General features: G+C 51.1%; 1 protein-coding gene across 1 annotated transcript; it reads left to right on the top strand.

The window, feature by feature from the left end:
- The first annotated feature begins 346 nt into the window (after positions 1-346).
- On the top strand, positions 347-16,301 carry LOC102541276 (Fc receptor-like protein 6). The gene is made up of 12 exons (XM_072946911.1): positions 347-362; positions 1,940-1,975; positions 6,481-6,501; positions 7,849-8,115; positions 8,643-8,927; positions 9,064-9,345; positions 9,746-9,874; positions 15,084-15,155; positions 15,354-15,559; positions 15,924-16,014; positions 16,065-16,096; positions 16,173-16,301. The coding sequence occupies exons 1-12, from the start codon at positions 347-349 to the stop codon at positions 16,299-16,301; spliced, it is 1,566 nt and encodes a 521-aa protein (XP_072803012.1).
- The last annotated feature ends 417 nt before the right edge of the window (positions 16,302-16,718 follow it).

The following is a 16,718-nucleotide window of genomic DNA, read 5'->3' as shown; positions in this document are numbered from 1 at the left end:
TCCCCGAGTAGCAGTGTGCAGCCAGTTCAGCTCTGAGAGCCAGTTTCACTAACACCTCTGAAGGTGCAACAAGTCTCACTCTGCAGGGGTGAAGTGAGAGGTCAGGGAGGGTTCACACACTCATGCTGCTGGAACCCGATGAGAGCAGCGAGAGGCCGAGGCTTCAACCATTCTGCCTGCAAAGCACCTCCAGCGCTTGCAAGCTAGACCATTTGTGGTCACACCTGTCTCCTACCTTAGCTGGAGATCTGCAGGGCTGTCACCTCACCCTGGAGACCTGCAGCTGAACAGAGACAACTCAAATTGAGAGATCTGTTGGGAAAAGAACAACAGAGGAAATGTATAAATGTTACCATCTTGGGGTGAGCCAGCAAGGTATCAATTCCTGCTTTACTTCCTCGCTGCTTTAACCTCTCTCCCAATCAACTGAGTCTCAAAAGAATTGAGAATGCGGCTGGAGGTTCTGAATCTGAGGCTCTAAGACTCTCAGGTTATAATGCGTGTACTCCAGACAAAAAGGTCCCGAGGGCAAACCAGTCAGCGCCAGATTCGTTTCCCATTTCCATGGACTCAGAGAATCTCACGCCAGAAAACTTAGAAAATTCACCCTCTCCATTCCTGCCTTCAATATAAGCACATCGGATTCTTTCCAGACTATGTGAAACTTCTACCCAAAGGCTTCCAGGGGAAAACCTTACTGCTCCCTGATACTTTACTCAACTCTCTGTGCTTCATTTTAAACTCAGCTATTTGGTCCTCAAAGGATATGGGCTGTGTGGGGGTGGGTCCTTCTCTGTTGAGAGACCAGTAGTTTCCAGTTTTTATCTGTTATGAGTGAGGCTGCTACGAACATTCTTGAACATGCCTTTTGGTGTCCACACATGCGTATGTCTAGGAGTGAAAATGTGGGTCGTCAGACAGCCGTATGTTCAGTTTTAGATGCTGCCACACTGTTTTCCAAAGTGGATGTACCGATTTATATTCCCTCTAGAAGTGCACAAGAGTCCTGCCACTTCGCATCCTCCCCAGCACTTGGTCGTCTATAGTTTGGGCCATTCTTACGGGGGATGTCATTGCAGTTTGAATTTGCATTTCCACAGTGATTAATGAAGTCGCGTTCTTTATCCTGTGCTTTTTGGGCACTTGGATATCTGATTTTATAAAGTACTTATCCAAAGTATTGCCCATTTTTCTAGTGGGGTGTCTGTCTTCTTATTGACTTGTAGAAGTTCTTGTGTTTCAGACAGGAGTCCTCAGTCAGGCGTATGTATTGAAAATATCTCGTCACCCTGTGGCTTGCCTGGTCACTCTCTTCATGGCATCTTCCAATGAAGAATTCTTCTCAAAATAGTAACCTGAGAGTCTTAAAGCCTCTGATTCAGAACCTCCAGCCCCATTCTACTCCATCCCCATCGATCCCTGATTCTCTCCTGAACTGACGGTCTGGTGGACTATTTTTCAGGATTCTGCTTCTCTGCCTGTCCTTGAAGAAGACACCTTGGGGAACTGGAGGTCACTTAGGGTGGGGACGAAAGATCTTAATGTTTCCAGGGCTATGCCACCTTCCAGACTTAGTGATGCTGGGACCAAGCGACTTCTGGCAGTCTCTGGATCTTTCTGGAGCCATGTCCCATCGTAGTTCCTAGCTTGAGCTTTTTCAAACCCCAGGAAGAGAGTCCAAAAGGGCTAGCTAGTGATTTTCCTGACTCTTATATGCTTCATGGTCAAGAAAATTCATTCGTGTAACAGCCCTTCTACCAAAGAAGAAACATCAATTTGTGCTTTAAAAGTTTCCTCTTCCCCACTTCCTGTACTTAGATTTTCAAGCAATAACACCATCCGCCTCAGAAGGGGTCACCCTGTGGCCCACGTGCTCCCCCTGCCAGCCTCGCCCCTGCCTTCAGTCAGTCTGTCCTGTGTTCCCTCGGCGCCAGACCAGGCCCCATGCTGCTCTGGACGGCTGTGCTGCTCTTGGGTAAGTCAGCAAGCGCGAGCATCCCCTCCTGGGCACCAAAGACTGTAAGTCGCTCCTGAGACACCAAGTTCCTGATTTCACCTTTCCCAGTTCAAGTGGGTTGATGGCTGGAGTTTGAGACAAGGGTGTGCACGTGGGCCTGCCTGAGAGCGATGGGATGGGGGCGTGGGGGAGGCCCACCGTTTCCTATTCCATTTTCCTGGGTCCTTCGAAGGACAACCCTTCGATGTATCAGAGCTAATTTAGGGAGGCAGAAAATCACATTCGGAGGCCCAGTGACATTTTTACCCTGTAAAACCGGGTTAAAATAGCCATTAGGGCTATCTCGGAAAGAGAACGGAATTGCAGAAGGAAAGGAGGCTGCTGGGGGTGTCAGAGGACAGATCAGGGGAATAGGGAAAAAAGAAGTTCCCCGCATTTCGCTCAGCAAGGTGAGCAAGGGGTTTTAGGAAATAATTTTCATGAAGCCTCGACTTTTTCTTAGAACCAGCCAGCAATGACTGGGCTTCTCACTTGATCAAGAGGTTTATGCTCTGAATGTCCAAAGCCCTCTTCAAACTGACCTTTCCTCTTTTGCCTGCACCTTCTCTCTGGTTGGAGGGGGTGGAGGGTGTCTGTTTCAGGTCTGACTGTCCATGGGAGCGATTTGCAGGATCAAAGCGATTCTTCTGAATTCATATCTCTCTCCTTGATCCACTAACCCCGGGGCCAGTCACCCGAGCCCGTGACTGAAGGGACTGGTCTGCAGGCAGAGGGTTGTTGCGGCGGGTGGGTTACTGGTCTCCCCCAGACTCAGCTCAGTCTCAGCCGCTGTCCCCAGCTACACCTGAAAGAAACAAGTCTGGGCATTTATTTCTCTTCACTTGACGGTTTCTGAGTTGACTGACTTTTTGTTTTAAACTTGATCCCAGTCGTTTGTTTTCACTGAACCAAAAGCAAAACCATTCTTAAATACACTCTCTTCCTGGACAGAGGTTGTGGGAATTTAGCCCTGGGACAGAAAACACCTGTTCCCGCTCAGGGCTCTTCCTTCCCCGACGTCTCCGTGTGCCCTGTGTGTTCTATGAATGGCCGCCTGGACAAGTGCGGAGGTCAATGCTTGCACTGAGGGCGGGCACGGGATGGCCGCGCGCCTGCGCGTACTCCGGAGGGGAGCGTCCCAAGCGCAAATCACTACCTGGTGAAAGGAATTGCCCTTGGACTTGACCAGATCAAGTCTAAGAGCTTCCCAGCGTGTAACCCAGGATCTGGACAGGAGAGAGGGGAGAAGGAGGGAGAGTCTGTGACTGGCTGACGAGTGGACAGTGTATGGAGAACCCAGGCCTGACTGCGTCACACTTGATGCTCAGGACCCCGGAAAGCCAGCCTAAGATTTGGCTGAATGTGAAGGAACGGAGTTATCGTAAGGACAGAGCTCCGTTTCCTCTCGGGTGCTAGTTTTCCTCAGATGTGGCCAGAGAGACAAAGAAAAAAAGAACAAAACCCTGAATGCCTACCCTGTACTACATACATGATCTCATCTAACTTTCAGGATGTTATAAGGCAGATATATTTTTTATCCCTATTAAACAGTTGAGGAAACAGGTCAAAAACGTTAAGAAATTTGCTTACAACTACCCTGCTAGCAACAGCAAAAGAGAGATGCAGGCCCAAGTCCATCTGAGGCCAAACCCCGATGCTTTCTCCAGTGTACTTCACTACCTCTTGTCTGGATGCGGTTGGATTCTAATCAGGTAAAACTAGAAAATAAAATGTATTTAAAGTGCCTGCCGCGGCATGGTCACATAATAAATGGTGTCCATTACAAGTATTGGGTATCAGTGCATGACTCTACACTAAAGACATATTTATTTTGTTTTTCACCTTTTTTTAAATTTGTTGGGGAGGATTTTTTATTTGTCTCGGGAAGAGGTAATTAGGTTTATTTATTTATTTTAGTAGAGGTACTGGGGATTGAACCCAGGACCTCATGCATGCTAGGCATGCACTCTGCCACTGAGCTATACCCTCCTCAAATATTTGAAGTTTAGGAGATGAACCTTTATCTTCTCCTGAGCTGTGCGTTGGCCAGCATCACTTCCAGCACTGACGGCCACCCTCACGTACATGCACAAGGTCCACAATACGCAACCCCCCAGCTGCATGGCAGCCACCGCTTGGCAAAGCAGAATGTTCCAGTGTGGCAGAGCCCGACTGTAAGATCCTCCCTCACGCGGAGCTGAAACCTGCCTCTCTGCTCTCATTTCCATGAATTAGTTCCTCTTCTGCCCTATGAAGTAACTGTCCCTCCCCTACCAAATATTTGAAGGCCACTATGTAACCCCTACGCTGTCTCATCTTTCTCCAATAAGTGTCACCCAGTCCCTCTGACAGGAAACGGTTTCTCGACCCTGTTCATTGTCCTGGTCTGCTTGGCCTTGATGTGCTTGGTCGCTGGGCCAGGAGCTGGGTCTTCTCCTCCCTCCCCTCGTGGCCTGCCTGCCGAGAGCAGGGTCAGTGGGGCTGCCGCCTCCACTGTCAGGGACCCTGTGGTGCAACTTAGCCTGACAATCACTCTCAGCTTCCTGTCACACTGTCACCTCATCTTCAGCCTGTAGCTCACTGAGGCCCCCGGGTCCTCATAGGAACAACTGTAAGCAGGTGCCACCCACTCTGTGCGTCCCCAGTTGGTGGCTGTCTTGTTACAGACAGTGTTTCTGCAATGACAGCCCCAAGATCTGGCAGTGCCCCGGTGCCCCAGTTGTGGGGATCTGGAGACACACGCTCATCTGAAGTGTCTGTTGCTCTCTGGATGCCTTCTCTCCTGTTACAGGCTTCAGGGCCCTCAGCTCTGTCTGTTCGTCACTTTGTAGCTGCAAAATCGTTTTCCGATGGAGACGGGAAAAGAGGGAGTGGCATCACTGCCCAGTGAGGTCTCAGTCACCCTGAGGTCAGGTTTTCTTGCTGTTTTCGGTTAACATCGTGCCCGCTTCCCCAGGCGGTGGGTCAGTGTGATCCACGTGACTGCTCTGCAAGGGGAGAGTGACTATTACTGTTTCCATCAGACAGACAGAACCAGGAAATGGAGGCTCTTGAGCTTTAAACCACTTGCCCAAGGTCACACAGAAAGAGACAGACTCACGGGTCCAGTCCAGGTCCTCTGGTTCCAAAGCCCGCATGCTCTCTACTACTCCAAGCTCACGGAAGGCGTGTTTAGGTGTGGAGGTGGGGGGGATGCGGGATGGTAGGAAGGAGACTCATAACTTTGCACACGCAGAGAACTTGCAGCTGGGCTGGCCCTGAGCTGAGTAGGTACGGAGTGAGGCTGAAAAGCCTCCGTCTGCCCCAGGGAGCGTGGACGGCAAGGAGGACAGCCTGTGAACGCGCGTGCCGTACGTCTGCTGAGGGGTCTCCTCCCACCTCCCCGCCCAAGGCCATTCTTGGGTCTCTCAGGGCTCTGCCTGGCACCCAGGCCACGTCAGCAATGAAGGACACAAGTGAATGCACTCAACCCTACACCGTCCATTGTTTCACCCCTTGCCTCAAAGTCCAGAATATTCTCCATGCCGTTAAATACACCTGGGCCCCTGGGTTTAGGGTCCTCCATCCCTTGAGCTGTTCACACCTGTCTCACCTCATCGCTCATCCTTTCTTGGCTTGGCCTCTCTCACCTAGTCTGCTCCAACATTCATTCGTCTAAAAGCACCAGCGCAGCACACACAGGGCATGGCACAGTGCCTGTTTATTGTTCCCCCACCCATCCCAGCTACCTGTCCATGTCCTACAGCCCTGTGATGATTATTCCTCCCAGGAAAACTCACCTCCTTCCCCCGATCACTTCTGTACTTTGTTCCCCAGAGCTCTGTGGCCAGATGGGGCCCCAGGACTCAGGTCCCGCCTTTGCTCTCTGCGTTCCTCTGTAGGTGTAATTAGGACCCTCAGGCACTTGAGCACAATGGTCTAGTCGTACATCTGCTGCATTTAGTTCCCTGCCCCACAGGAGTGGGCACGAAGGAAAGCAGCCATGCTTTCACTCAACATGTGCTCTTCGAACACGGACCAGGGTCCAGGCACAGGTGACATGGCAGTGAACAAGACAGGCAGCGTACCTGCTCTCATGGAGCTGACAGTCCAGATAGAGGGAGACAGGTGATGGCAAGGAAGCGATTGAATGAATAAGATCATTTCAAACAGTGCAAAGAGTTGTGATGGTGATACAAGAGGGCACTGTGAGAGTGATGGAGAATTCTTTTGATTCAGGGGTCCCAGCAAGACCTAAGAAGAAGACATTTGAACTGAGATAAGGCAAAGGAGTCCAGGCAGCAGGTCCACCATAAAAGCTGAGTGGCGGGGTGGTCGGGTGGCCTGGTGACTGAGCAAGAGGGTGGCTAGACAATTAGGTGCTTAGGGGGCTGGTGGCTGATTGGTTGAATGGATGTTGGCACCTGTGTATGAGGTGCCGGGCCTCCTTGTCAGAAAGCTTTCTCGGCTGCTTAATCTAATTCTATCCCTTTGTTCTCTTGCAGTTCCCTGCATTGGGGAAACAGGTGAGTCTTGTCTGTGTCCCTTTCATCTCCAAGTGTGTCTCAGGGCCAACACTTAGTAGACAGGGACAAGACGGGGCCACTGGGTCCCCCAGAAGCACCTTCAGAGCAGCACCAGACTAGGCCTCGTCCTCAGGAGTCTTCCCTCGCGCCCAGGAGGAGGAGAGGCCCAGGACTGCGCTGTCTCGGGCTGCCGATGATCACAGGGTGACTGAAGTGCCAGCAGAATGGCTCTGGGCCTCCACCCGGTTCCTTTACGAGTAGCCCTGGCCTCTGTCTCCTCCGCTCAGTGTGGCTCTGGAGCCCCTGTCATCTCCACTCATCAAGGCCCTGGACCCCTTTCTGTCTCATTAAAGCTCAGAGAAGCAGGCACGCTTGTCTGTGGGTCAGCCTTGCTTCTCCCTCGGCTGCCTTTGCCCTCCAGCCCCGCCCGTCCCCCTGACCTCCCTCATGTGAAAGCTCCAGCCTGGGACAGCCCTGCGGATGATGCTGGGTCCCCAGGAGCTCTTCTCTTGCCCACGTCAGGACATAAACTGCATTTTAGAAATGAGGACAGAGCTGGGAGGTTATAGTGGTGGACCACATGCTTAGCATGCAGGAGGTCCTGGGTTCAATCCCCGGTATCTGAGAGAGAAGGATAGAAAGAAAGAAACCTAATTACCTCCCCCCACCCCGGCCAAAAAAATAAATAAATAAAAAGAAATGAGGACAGAGCTGACAGATCCCTCCCCATAAGCGTAGTGGAAATGAACCCCACAGCGTGGCTGGGAGGTAGTGCCAGTGGGGGCTGGGCCTAGGGAAGCCGATGAGGGAAGTGGGAGGGAGGGATCCCAGCCATGGCCCTTCCAACACCCACCTGCCAGCTCCTCCCTGCTGGGCAGTGGTGCAGCTACCAGCAGAGGTGGGCGCTGCAGACAGAATGACACTGAGGTCGCCAGGGAAAAAGAAACCGATCCAGGGAAGGGAGAATCAGATTCAGAGGAATGAGGCAGAACAATGGATGGGAAAAAACCCGACTGGACTCAAGCTTGTCAAGGTGGTGGACGGAGGAAAGCACAGTGTAAAAGGAGAACAGGAGGGTAGGAGAGAAGGAGGCCAGAGGGCAGGCACAGGGAGAGGACAGGAGGGGAGGGACGGGAATAGAGAAGCAGGAAAGATGAAGGGGAGAGGAAGGGGATGGAGGAATGCAGAGGTCCTGCCCTGGTCCGGTGTGAAGGACTGGGGTCAGTGACCACTGCGAAGGTGTCGTCCAGGAGCCTCCATCCAGGGAGGCCTTGGGCTGGAGGACAGAGGGAGCAAATGGACTGATGACCTGTAGCTCCAGGGTGACCCTGTTCCTGTGTCTCACAGCCTGGCTGAAACTCCAAGTCTGGCCAAACCCCGTGTTTGAAGGAGATGTCCTGACTCTGCAATGCTCGGGAGAGAGGAACGCAGCCCTGTCCCGGGTGCATTTCTTCAGGGATGGAAAACCCTTCCATTTCTCTAAGGACAACCAGCTTCTGTCCATGGGGACGGCAACAGTGAAGAGCAGTGGCCGGTACAGCTGTGCTGGGCAGGTGACCTCCGGCCGACATGTGAACAAACGGGCCTCAGGGACTGTCATGGTCCAAGTCCAAGGTGAGTCACCACTTGGGGAGCTTGGGGGAGCAGGCTTCTCCTCAGGGGTCTGGTGTCCAGAGGTCAGCAGTGCTCGGGGCAGCCCCGTATTTCTGGTGGCCCCTGATGCTGGGCCAATCTGCAGGCCCTGAGACATCCAGGATGCCGGCCACACGCCCTGCTCCCACCATGAGGCATGTCTGGAGCCAGAGAAGGAGGGGAGTTGCCCTGAAGTGGGGGCGGGAAAGAGCCCAGAAGGATCCCTGCTGCCCACCCTCCTTGAGCCCTGGGCCTGACGCTTCCCCTCTGGGGACTAGGTGACCTCGGGGGCCCTTCTGGCTCTGGCCTTCTGGGACCCCAGAGGGGCTCATGGGTGTGGGGGTCGTTTCAGAGCTGGTGGCGGGGTGAGAGGCCGGGTGCTGGGAGACAGTGCCAGCGTTTCCCACAGGGCACAGGTCCCTGGTCTGGGATGTGCCAGAGCTCGGCCTCAGGCTCCTGGGACCTCACTGTCCAGGACTCCCCTCCTGAGCCCTGGCCTCTCTCCCCAGAGCTGTTCCCGCCTCCTGTGCTGAGCGCCATCCCCTCTCATGAGCCTCGTGAGGGGAGCCCCGTGACCCTGAGATGCCAGACGAAGCTACACCCCAAGAGGCTGGCCTCGGGGCTCCTCCTCTCCTTCCACAAGGAGGACCACACCCTGCAGGACAGGGGCCTCCACCCAGAACTCTGCATCCCAGCAGCCCAGGAGGGAGACTCGGGGCGTTACTGGTGCGAGGCGGCCCCTGAGGGTGGCGGGGTCCAGAAACAGAGCCCCTGGCTGGAGATCAGGGTGTGGGGTAAGTGGGGGATGGGGAGACACTCCCAGGGGCCAGGGCAATGGATGGTGGGGTCCCCTGGGAGTGTTGGGGGAAGGGTCCCTAAGGGAGGAGCAAGGGTGGGCCAACTGACCCTCCCCACTGTGTGCTGCCCCAGCTCCTGTGTCCAGTCCTCTGCTCACCCTGAGACCCAGGCCCACTGGCCTCGCTGTGGGGTATGGGGTGGAGCTCCTCTGTGAGGCCCAGAGGGGCTCCCCTCCCATCCTGTACTCATTCTACCTCAATGGGGAGATGCTGGGAAATCACACGGCCCTCCGTGGAGGAGCCGCCTCCTTCCTCTTCCTGGTGAAGTCAGAGCAGGATGCTGGGAACTACACCTGCAAAGCCGAGAACAGAGTCTCCGAAGAGACAAGCAAGCCTGAGACCCTCTCCGTGGTTGGTAGGTCTTGTCCCGCAACCGGCTCTGAGCCCAGCAAGCCAGCCGGGTCAGCTCTCACTCCTCTGTGTCCGCCATGTCCCACACAATCCTGGGCCCACAGCAGGCACTGCATGACTGAGTGTGGACCCTGCTTGGACAATCTTTCCACTGAACAAGGCGGGGAAACATGAATTCACTGGAGAGTGAGGCGCACCGTGACGGGGGGACAGGGCACCCGGTCATCCCTGGCATTGCCCGTCCATGGTGCCATCTTTTAATCCAGCCCTCGTTCCCAACTGCTAGGATCCTCCAGGCCAAGTGGTTCACACTAATGCCCACCGTTCTGCCTCTCCTGCGCCAGTCTGGGGTGCATTTGTGAATTTCATCCCCAATGCTCATGGGCACCCCTACTCGCCTCCAGGTCCTCGGGTCTTGTCTGCCCCCACCAGCACCAGGAACTGGCTGCTTCCTTGGCTGCCTGCAAGTCTGCTTGGTGGGACAGTCATTGCCGCTGCACTTCTGGGGTATTTCAGACCCTGGAGGAAAAACGGTCAGTAACTCGTTTTTTACTTTCTTGGTTGCTGAGTCCCTGTGCCAGGCACAGCCCAGCCATTGGAAAGCCAGAGGCTGCAGGACCAGCCGCTTTCTTCTCCTGGGCATTGGGTAGAAGCAAGGACTTCTCTTCACATGTCATGTGAAGGGGCCCGTGGAGGGACACTTAACAGCTCCCAGAACTCACACACACGGACACGCTGTCTCACACACTCAGTCACTCAGAGATGCCCACAAACACACTGCAGCACACACAGGCATGAATAAAGGCACAAACAGAGGAGTTCTTATAAGCCAAATGTAATGTAGGTGTGTCCTTCACATTTGAGAAATAGTCCGTGACTGTGAATATGACTGAACAAACCCAAGGCTGCCAACTCTCTCATTAAAGTCAGCAGAGTGCTGGTCTGCTCAGTAAAGGGGAAAGAGGAAACGAGAGCTCCACTGGGCATGCGTGCTCACATACACGCTTTTTTTTTTTTTTTGCTTTTGTTTGTTTTGGGGGGACAATTAGGTTTATTTATTTTTAATGGAGGTAGTGGTGATGGAACACAGGACCTCACGCACGCTAGGCACACACTCTACCACTGAGCTATACTCTCCCCACACACACGTTCCCACACTGTGCTGTGCCTGGGGTGAGTGTGCGGTGGATGTTAACTTGTCAGCAGGAAAGCACGGTGGAGAGGACTAGGGAATGGCCTGGTCCCAGCACTGCTGTTCACTAATTCCGTGACCATGACCTTGGGCCAGTCCCTTGAAAGGTCACTAAATGTCTCCCTCTTGGGATGTTGTGGGTCTAAGTTAATGAGGTAGCATCTATCTCACACCTGCTGTATTAGTTTGGCAATGAGTGGACTCAGGACCTTCTCATCCTAATCTAAGCGCATCACCCTGGCAGGTTCCCAAGCTGCCCTCGCTCCTGTTTAGTATTCTTTAATTCCGCAAATCAGAGACACTGAAAAAAAAAGTTTAGTTAAAATTCAGATGAGAGAAATTCTATAGAGAAAAAATTCTATAGGGAGAAAGAAGTGAAAGTAATCAGATAAATGGCATGTCCAAGTAATCTATTGATTTTGAGGTTCCAGACTCTCCTCTTCTTCCTGTCTTAGTCAAGATAATTAAGCAGGAATGTTGGCTTTCAAAGCAATCACCTTGGGTGGCTAGAAGTTTATTCCAAGTCTAACCCTTGTTCGCTCTGGGGCCATGTTGAAGGCAATGGATCCCAGTGCCAAAGCTATTTGGTGCCAATTTACTCCTGGGGCTTCAGATCCACCTTCAGAAGCTCAAGTCTGCCCATGTCCTTCTCCCCTGGGGCAGTATTTTTATTTCCCACTTATCAAAGGCAAAAGTAATTGCTCTCATAGACTTCCAAAGCTAGATTTGCTTATTCAAGTTTATAGCTCCCTCTGTTAAGGAATTTGTGATGTGTTTTCTGGGAGCTAGGCCAGACTCTTCTTTGAGGAAGACCACCCAAGTATTCCTCCATGACCATGAGCCAGGACACCTGAAAAGTTTTCTCCCCAGTCCTCAACCCAGTCCCCTGCCTCAGCAGGAACCCCAGTCAGGATGTGAGCTAGCCTCTAACTTCCTCTTCCCTTTTTAATTTAGCCGCCTTGGTCCATCCAACTTCCCACCTCTCCTTCCCTTTAGTCTTGAGTCTAGATTCCATGGAGGCCAGAGTTGCTTTATGGTATAGCTGTGTGGTAGGAGAAAGATAGAGGCAGGGGAAGAGGGATAAATTAGGAGTTTGGGGTTAACAGATACACACTACTGTATATAAAATAGATAAACAACAAGGACCTACTGTATAGCACAGGGAACTATATTCAATTTCTTGTAATATCATATAATGGAAGAGAATCTGAAAAGAAATGTGTGTATATGTATAACTGAGTCACTTTGCTATACACCTGAAACTAACATTGTAAATCAACTACATGTCAATCAAAAAATAAAATTAAAAAACAAAGATGGAGGCAGGTCCAGAGCTACACGGGGAGGCAGCTGGAGTAGGGGACCACGAACTGAAGATCTGTGAGTTCTACCATCCCTGCACCTGTCGTAAAGCCCCCTGCCAATGGCCCAGCCTGGCCTCAGTAAGACAGGTGTTTCTGTCCACTGACCTCTGGGTCAGAGCATTAAAGTCAAGCAACACAGCACAGCCATCTCCCTCCCAGCCCCAGAGGGGGTGGTGGAGGAGCAGTTGCTGGTGGGAGATCCTCAAGAGGGAGATGTGGTTCACAGGGAATAAAGGAGCATCCTTCTTCATGCAGAGCTCTGCCTCCCCACCCACCTCCACGCCCCCAGCCACTGCCACTGCCAACTGGGAGCACGTGGGCTCCATGTTATTAAGGAACCTGTCTCTCATGAAAATAAGACTCTCAGTGGCAGTCCTATCATCTCGGGATCTCAGGGGCACAAAGCCTTCTTTAGAATGTTGTTCAGAAAACCACCATCAGGCCCAATTCCATAGTTACACAAGAAACACAGATCAACAGCTTCTTTCTCCATGTCCAGCTCTGGAAGACCCTTAACCATTTCCAGATAGCACAGCCATTCCTCAACAGACAAAAATGTGCCGCCACTGAAGATATTCATCAGACTGTATCTCTGAAGGCAATTTCCGAAATATTTTGACCAATGATGGTATCGCTAGAACCAGGATGTGGTCATGGCGGGGGGAGGTGGTCCTCCTCAAAGTAGCACTTACATTAGCGTACAAGTTCTGGTTAGTTTGTTTAAAAGTGTTCATTTTACTTCCTGTTGTCACAGTTCCATTGAATTCACGGAGCTCTCCATGAATGAGACTCAGAAACACCACCCTGACAAATGAGCATTAGGAAGTGTTTAACAATCAGGGGCCTCAATAGGCACATGAAAAGATGCTCAATATCGCTAGTTATCAGAGAAATGCAAGTCAAAACCACAATGAGGTATCACCCCACACCAGTCAAGATGGCCATCATTCAAAAGTCCACAATTGATAAATGCTGGAGAGGGTGTGGAGAAAAGGGAATCCTCCTACACTGCTGCTGGGAATGCAGTTTAGTGCAGCCATTACTGGAAACAGTGTGGAGATTCCTTAAAAAACTGAAAATAGACTTACCCTATGATCCAGCAATCCCACTCCTGGGAATATATCCAGACAAAACTCTAATTCAAAAAGACACATGCACCCCAATGTTCATAACAGCAACACTATTTACAACAGCCAAGATGTGGATGTAACCTAAATATCCAACAACAGTGAGGGAAGATGTAGCTTAAGTGGTAGAGTGCCTGTTTAACATGCACAAGGTCCTGGGTTCACTCCCAGTACCTCCTCTAACAATAAATACAGAAGTAAATAAATAAGAAAGTAAGTAAATCTAATTACCTACCTCCCCCCGCAAAAAAATGCCCATTGATAGATGATTGGATAAAGAAGTTGTGCCATATATATATACATATACACACACACACGTACACATACACACACACACAATGGAATATTATTCAGCCATAGAAAAGAATAAAATAATGCCATTTGCAGCAACATAGATGGATCTGGAGATCATCATTCTAAGTGAAGTTAAGCCAGAAAGAGAAAGACAAATATATGATATCTCTCATATGTGGAATCTTAAAACATGACACAAATGAACTTATTTAGTAAACAGAAACAGATTTACAGACATAGAAAACAAACTTATCGTTACTAAGGGGAAAAAGGGAAAGTGAAGGAATAGATTAGGAGTTTGAGATTAGCAGATACAAACCACTATATATAAAATAGATAAACAACGAGGTCCTGCTGTTGCCCTCTTGGTTTTTATTTCTGAGATCCTACCTGGTGATTCTGATGCTTCCTTGCTGTACGAGCTATTGAATATTTCTTAGACGCTGGGTTCTAAAGCTCGCATGTGACCCAATTCCTATCCCAGGAACTAATTTTTAAGGTTCTGGAAACACCTGCTGTCACAAAGGCAGCATGTGAGTGGAGAAAAGCATACAAAGTGGTTTAAGATTCTGTCCCCACCACTTACTGTATGACCTTGGGGAAGTCACCTCTCCCAGCCTCAGTCACCTCACCTGTAAAATGGAAATAATAGTACAACCTTTGCAAGCTGGTTGTGAAGAATATGAGACACTGAAGAATTAGGAATAGGGGCTTTTTTGATATCCAGCTCTGTGCCGGTGCCTGGGTTAGGAAATTTGCTCTAAAGTAGACACAGAATTTTAATTCCCTGGCCCTGTTTCGGGCACATAGTAGATTTTCCTCCTTCTGAAAAGCAGCCTGACCGGTGGGTCTGGGCTCTTTGGATACAAAGGTGTGATCCATCCTTTCTGACCCTGCTTCCTTCCAGTTTGTGATTCCCATGGAGCCATCCTATCCGCTAGGATATTTTTCCAAGGAAACATCCCTTAAAAATTAACTGTGTTCAGACCTGTGAATTAACCCTCATTCACAAACCAGCCTCAGACCCCCAGCAGCCTCTCTGTCCCCACTGTCCAGCCTGCTCTTTGAGGCACTCAGTGCATTGTGCCTTCATATCCTCTTCCATCCCAGAATCTGCCCCCAGCCCCAGGTGGAGAGCAGCACCCACTGTGTGTCAGTGGACGTCCAGCAGGACCGGGATCTGCCCATAAAGGCAGAGAAGGGCCTCTTAAGGGGAGTCAGGAGAAGGAAGGCCTCGTGAGCCCCGAGTCTCAGGAATTAGAGTCATCTGGGGAGGGAAGCAGATGACTTCCAGGGAGAGTGTGAGGACTGAGTGTGTGGAGCTGGTGGTGGGAGCAGGAAGCAGGAAAGGAGCCTGGCCACCAGGACAGAGGTTTAGAGCAAGGGTTAGCAAACCGTGGCTCATGGGCCACATCTGGCCCATCAAGTATTTTTGCAGAGAACATCATGTATGTACCATGTATGGCTGCTTTCACACTACAGAGCCAGGTATATGCAAAGCCTACAATATTTACTATGTTTTTTACAGAAGTTAGCCAACCTCTAGTTTAAACAATGTCGGGGCTGGGGAAGCTGCTAGAGTCTGGTGCAGGGGGCAGGCACCGTCTGCCAAGAAGGATCTCCCACGTTAATAACTGTCTCCTGCCGCCAGGTCTCACCATGACAGAGCCCTTGATTGGCTTCCCACCACAAGGGCCTTCAGGGCACTTAGGTCTTGGGGTGGGAGAGCAGGTGGGTCCTTTTCAAGCTGCATCCTTTCTTTCAGCTCATTTCGAGAACGGGGAGGATGCAGGGGTTGTCTACACTGCGGTACGTACAACCCCAAAGCAGAGCGAAGGTGAGTGATCTCAGGCCAAAATTAACACCTTTACTAATGTGAAGGGGAAGGGGAGGGTATAGCTTAGTGGCAGAGCGCGTGCTTAGCACGTATGAATTCCTGGGTTCAATCCTCAGTACCTCCATTAAAAAACAAAAAGAAAAAAATTATATAAGTAAATAAACTAATGTAAAGGGGAATTTTGGGGCCTAGGGTGAGGTATCACAACCACCATCATCACTGTGACCACCATTATCACCCTGCCCACCACCATCACTCTGGCCATCACCATCACCCTGACCACCATCATCACCATGACCACCACCTTCACCCCGACTACCACCTTCACCACTACCACCACCATCCCCTCCTTCATTACCACCGTCACCACAAACACCCCTGAGCCTTGGTTTTCTCATCCCAATGTGAGAAGGAATCAGTAACTCCTAGTTGGCCAGGTTGATGTGAGATGATTAAATATAAAGATTTATATATCTGTTAGATATATTCTAGATACATTAGATATATAATTCTTACACCTAAAAGGTTACCTGGTACATGGTAGGTGTATAATTGGAGTAGTTATTCTAAGAGCATCTTGGACACCTTCGTCTCTCCAGCTTCTCATGTAATCCTGTGAGGTAGTCACTGTTACCATCACCACCCCTTTCCTGGGTGAAGAAGCTGAGATTCAGAGGCCAAGTGACTGCTGTCAGGTCACACAGCTGGGGTGTAGTTCAACTGGAACTAGACTCAGGTCTCCTGATTCCCAGACCCACCTGTTTTCAGATTGAGGGAGAGGGGTCCCAAGAAGTAAAAGGGGGAGCAGCCTTCCCATCCTGGGCTGACCTTCTTCTAGAGGAAGACAGCCAGCAAGGAGGTGGGAAGGAGACAAATGCCCTAACCTGAGGGTGCTTCTCTCCCCCACAGCCATGCCTGCAGAGTCATCCCAGCAGGAAGAGGTGAGCTGGGGCCCCTGCTCTTTTCTCATCCCCTGTGTGACTTCTGCTTCCTCATCCTGACCTGACTCTCCCACAGGACTTCTCTGTCATCTACGCTGAGGTGAGATGCCTGCAGCTCAGAGAGGTTCCAGCCCAGGGGCTAAACAGAAGCAGCAGGACCCACCAAGATCCCACTGGTGACTACGAGGAGGTCCTCCGCCAGTGACAGCGTCCCCGCAACACACACACCCCTCCACAGCCTCCAGCGCTCCCCCAAGGTCAGGGGGCCCAGCCTCTTCTGTGGGCCCTCCAGTTCCCGAGCCCAGCAGCCAGTAGCCCTGTTGGTGGAAGGCATCAGAAAACTCAGTTACCCTTGCAGGCTTCAAAAGACACATGGTTGTAGAATCTGTAATTAAAGGTATATCAGTTTGTTTCGTGTGGTCCATCAATAGTGACCGTGGGCACTGCTGTAGTTAGTTCAGTCTGGGTTATTCAAGGAGTATGGACTCCCTGTGGCCCAGGCTGGTGATAAGAGAGATGAGGAGGACGAGGAAGAGGCAGGGATGGGGCAGGAGAAGGGAAGTGAGTCCCAGTCCAGTCCACAGCCAGAGTTGTCCGTAAAGAACCGGTTATACACTTGCTC

The sequence above is a fragment of the Vicugna pacos genome, chromosome 21 (genome assembly GCF_048564905.1).
Source record: "Vicugna pacos chromosome 21, VicPac4, whole genome shotgun sequence".
Classification (NCBI taxonomy): Eukaryota; Metazoa; Chordata; class Mammalia; order Artiodactyla; family Camelidae; genus Vicugna; species Vicugna pacos.
Note: the sequence above shows the minus strand (reverse complement) of the source record. Positions and strands in the feature narration are given on the sequence as shown.

What these genes read in the sequence shown, in the direction of transcription:
- LOC102541276 (XM_072946911.1), top strand. An exon ending in GCTGGAGATCAGGGTGTGGG is followed by an intron (nt 8,928 to 9,063) that starts GTAAGTGGGGGA and finishes GTGCTGCCCCAG; the next exon opens with CTCCTGTGTCCAGTCCTCTG. An exon ending in GGAAGACAGCCAGCAAGGAG is followed by an intron (nt 16,015 to 16,064) that starts GTGGGAAGGAGA and finishes TCTCCCCCACAG; the next exon opens with CCATGCCTGCAGAGTCATCC.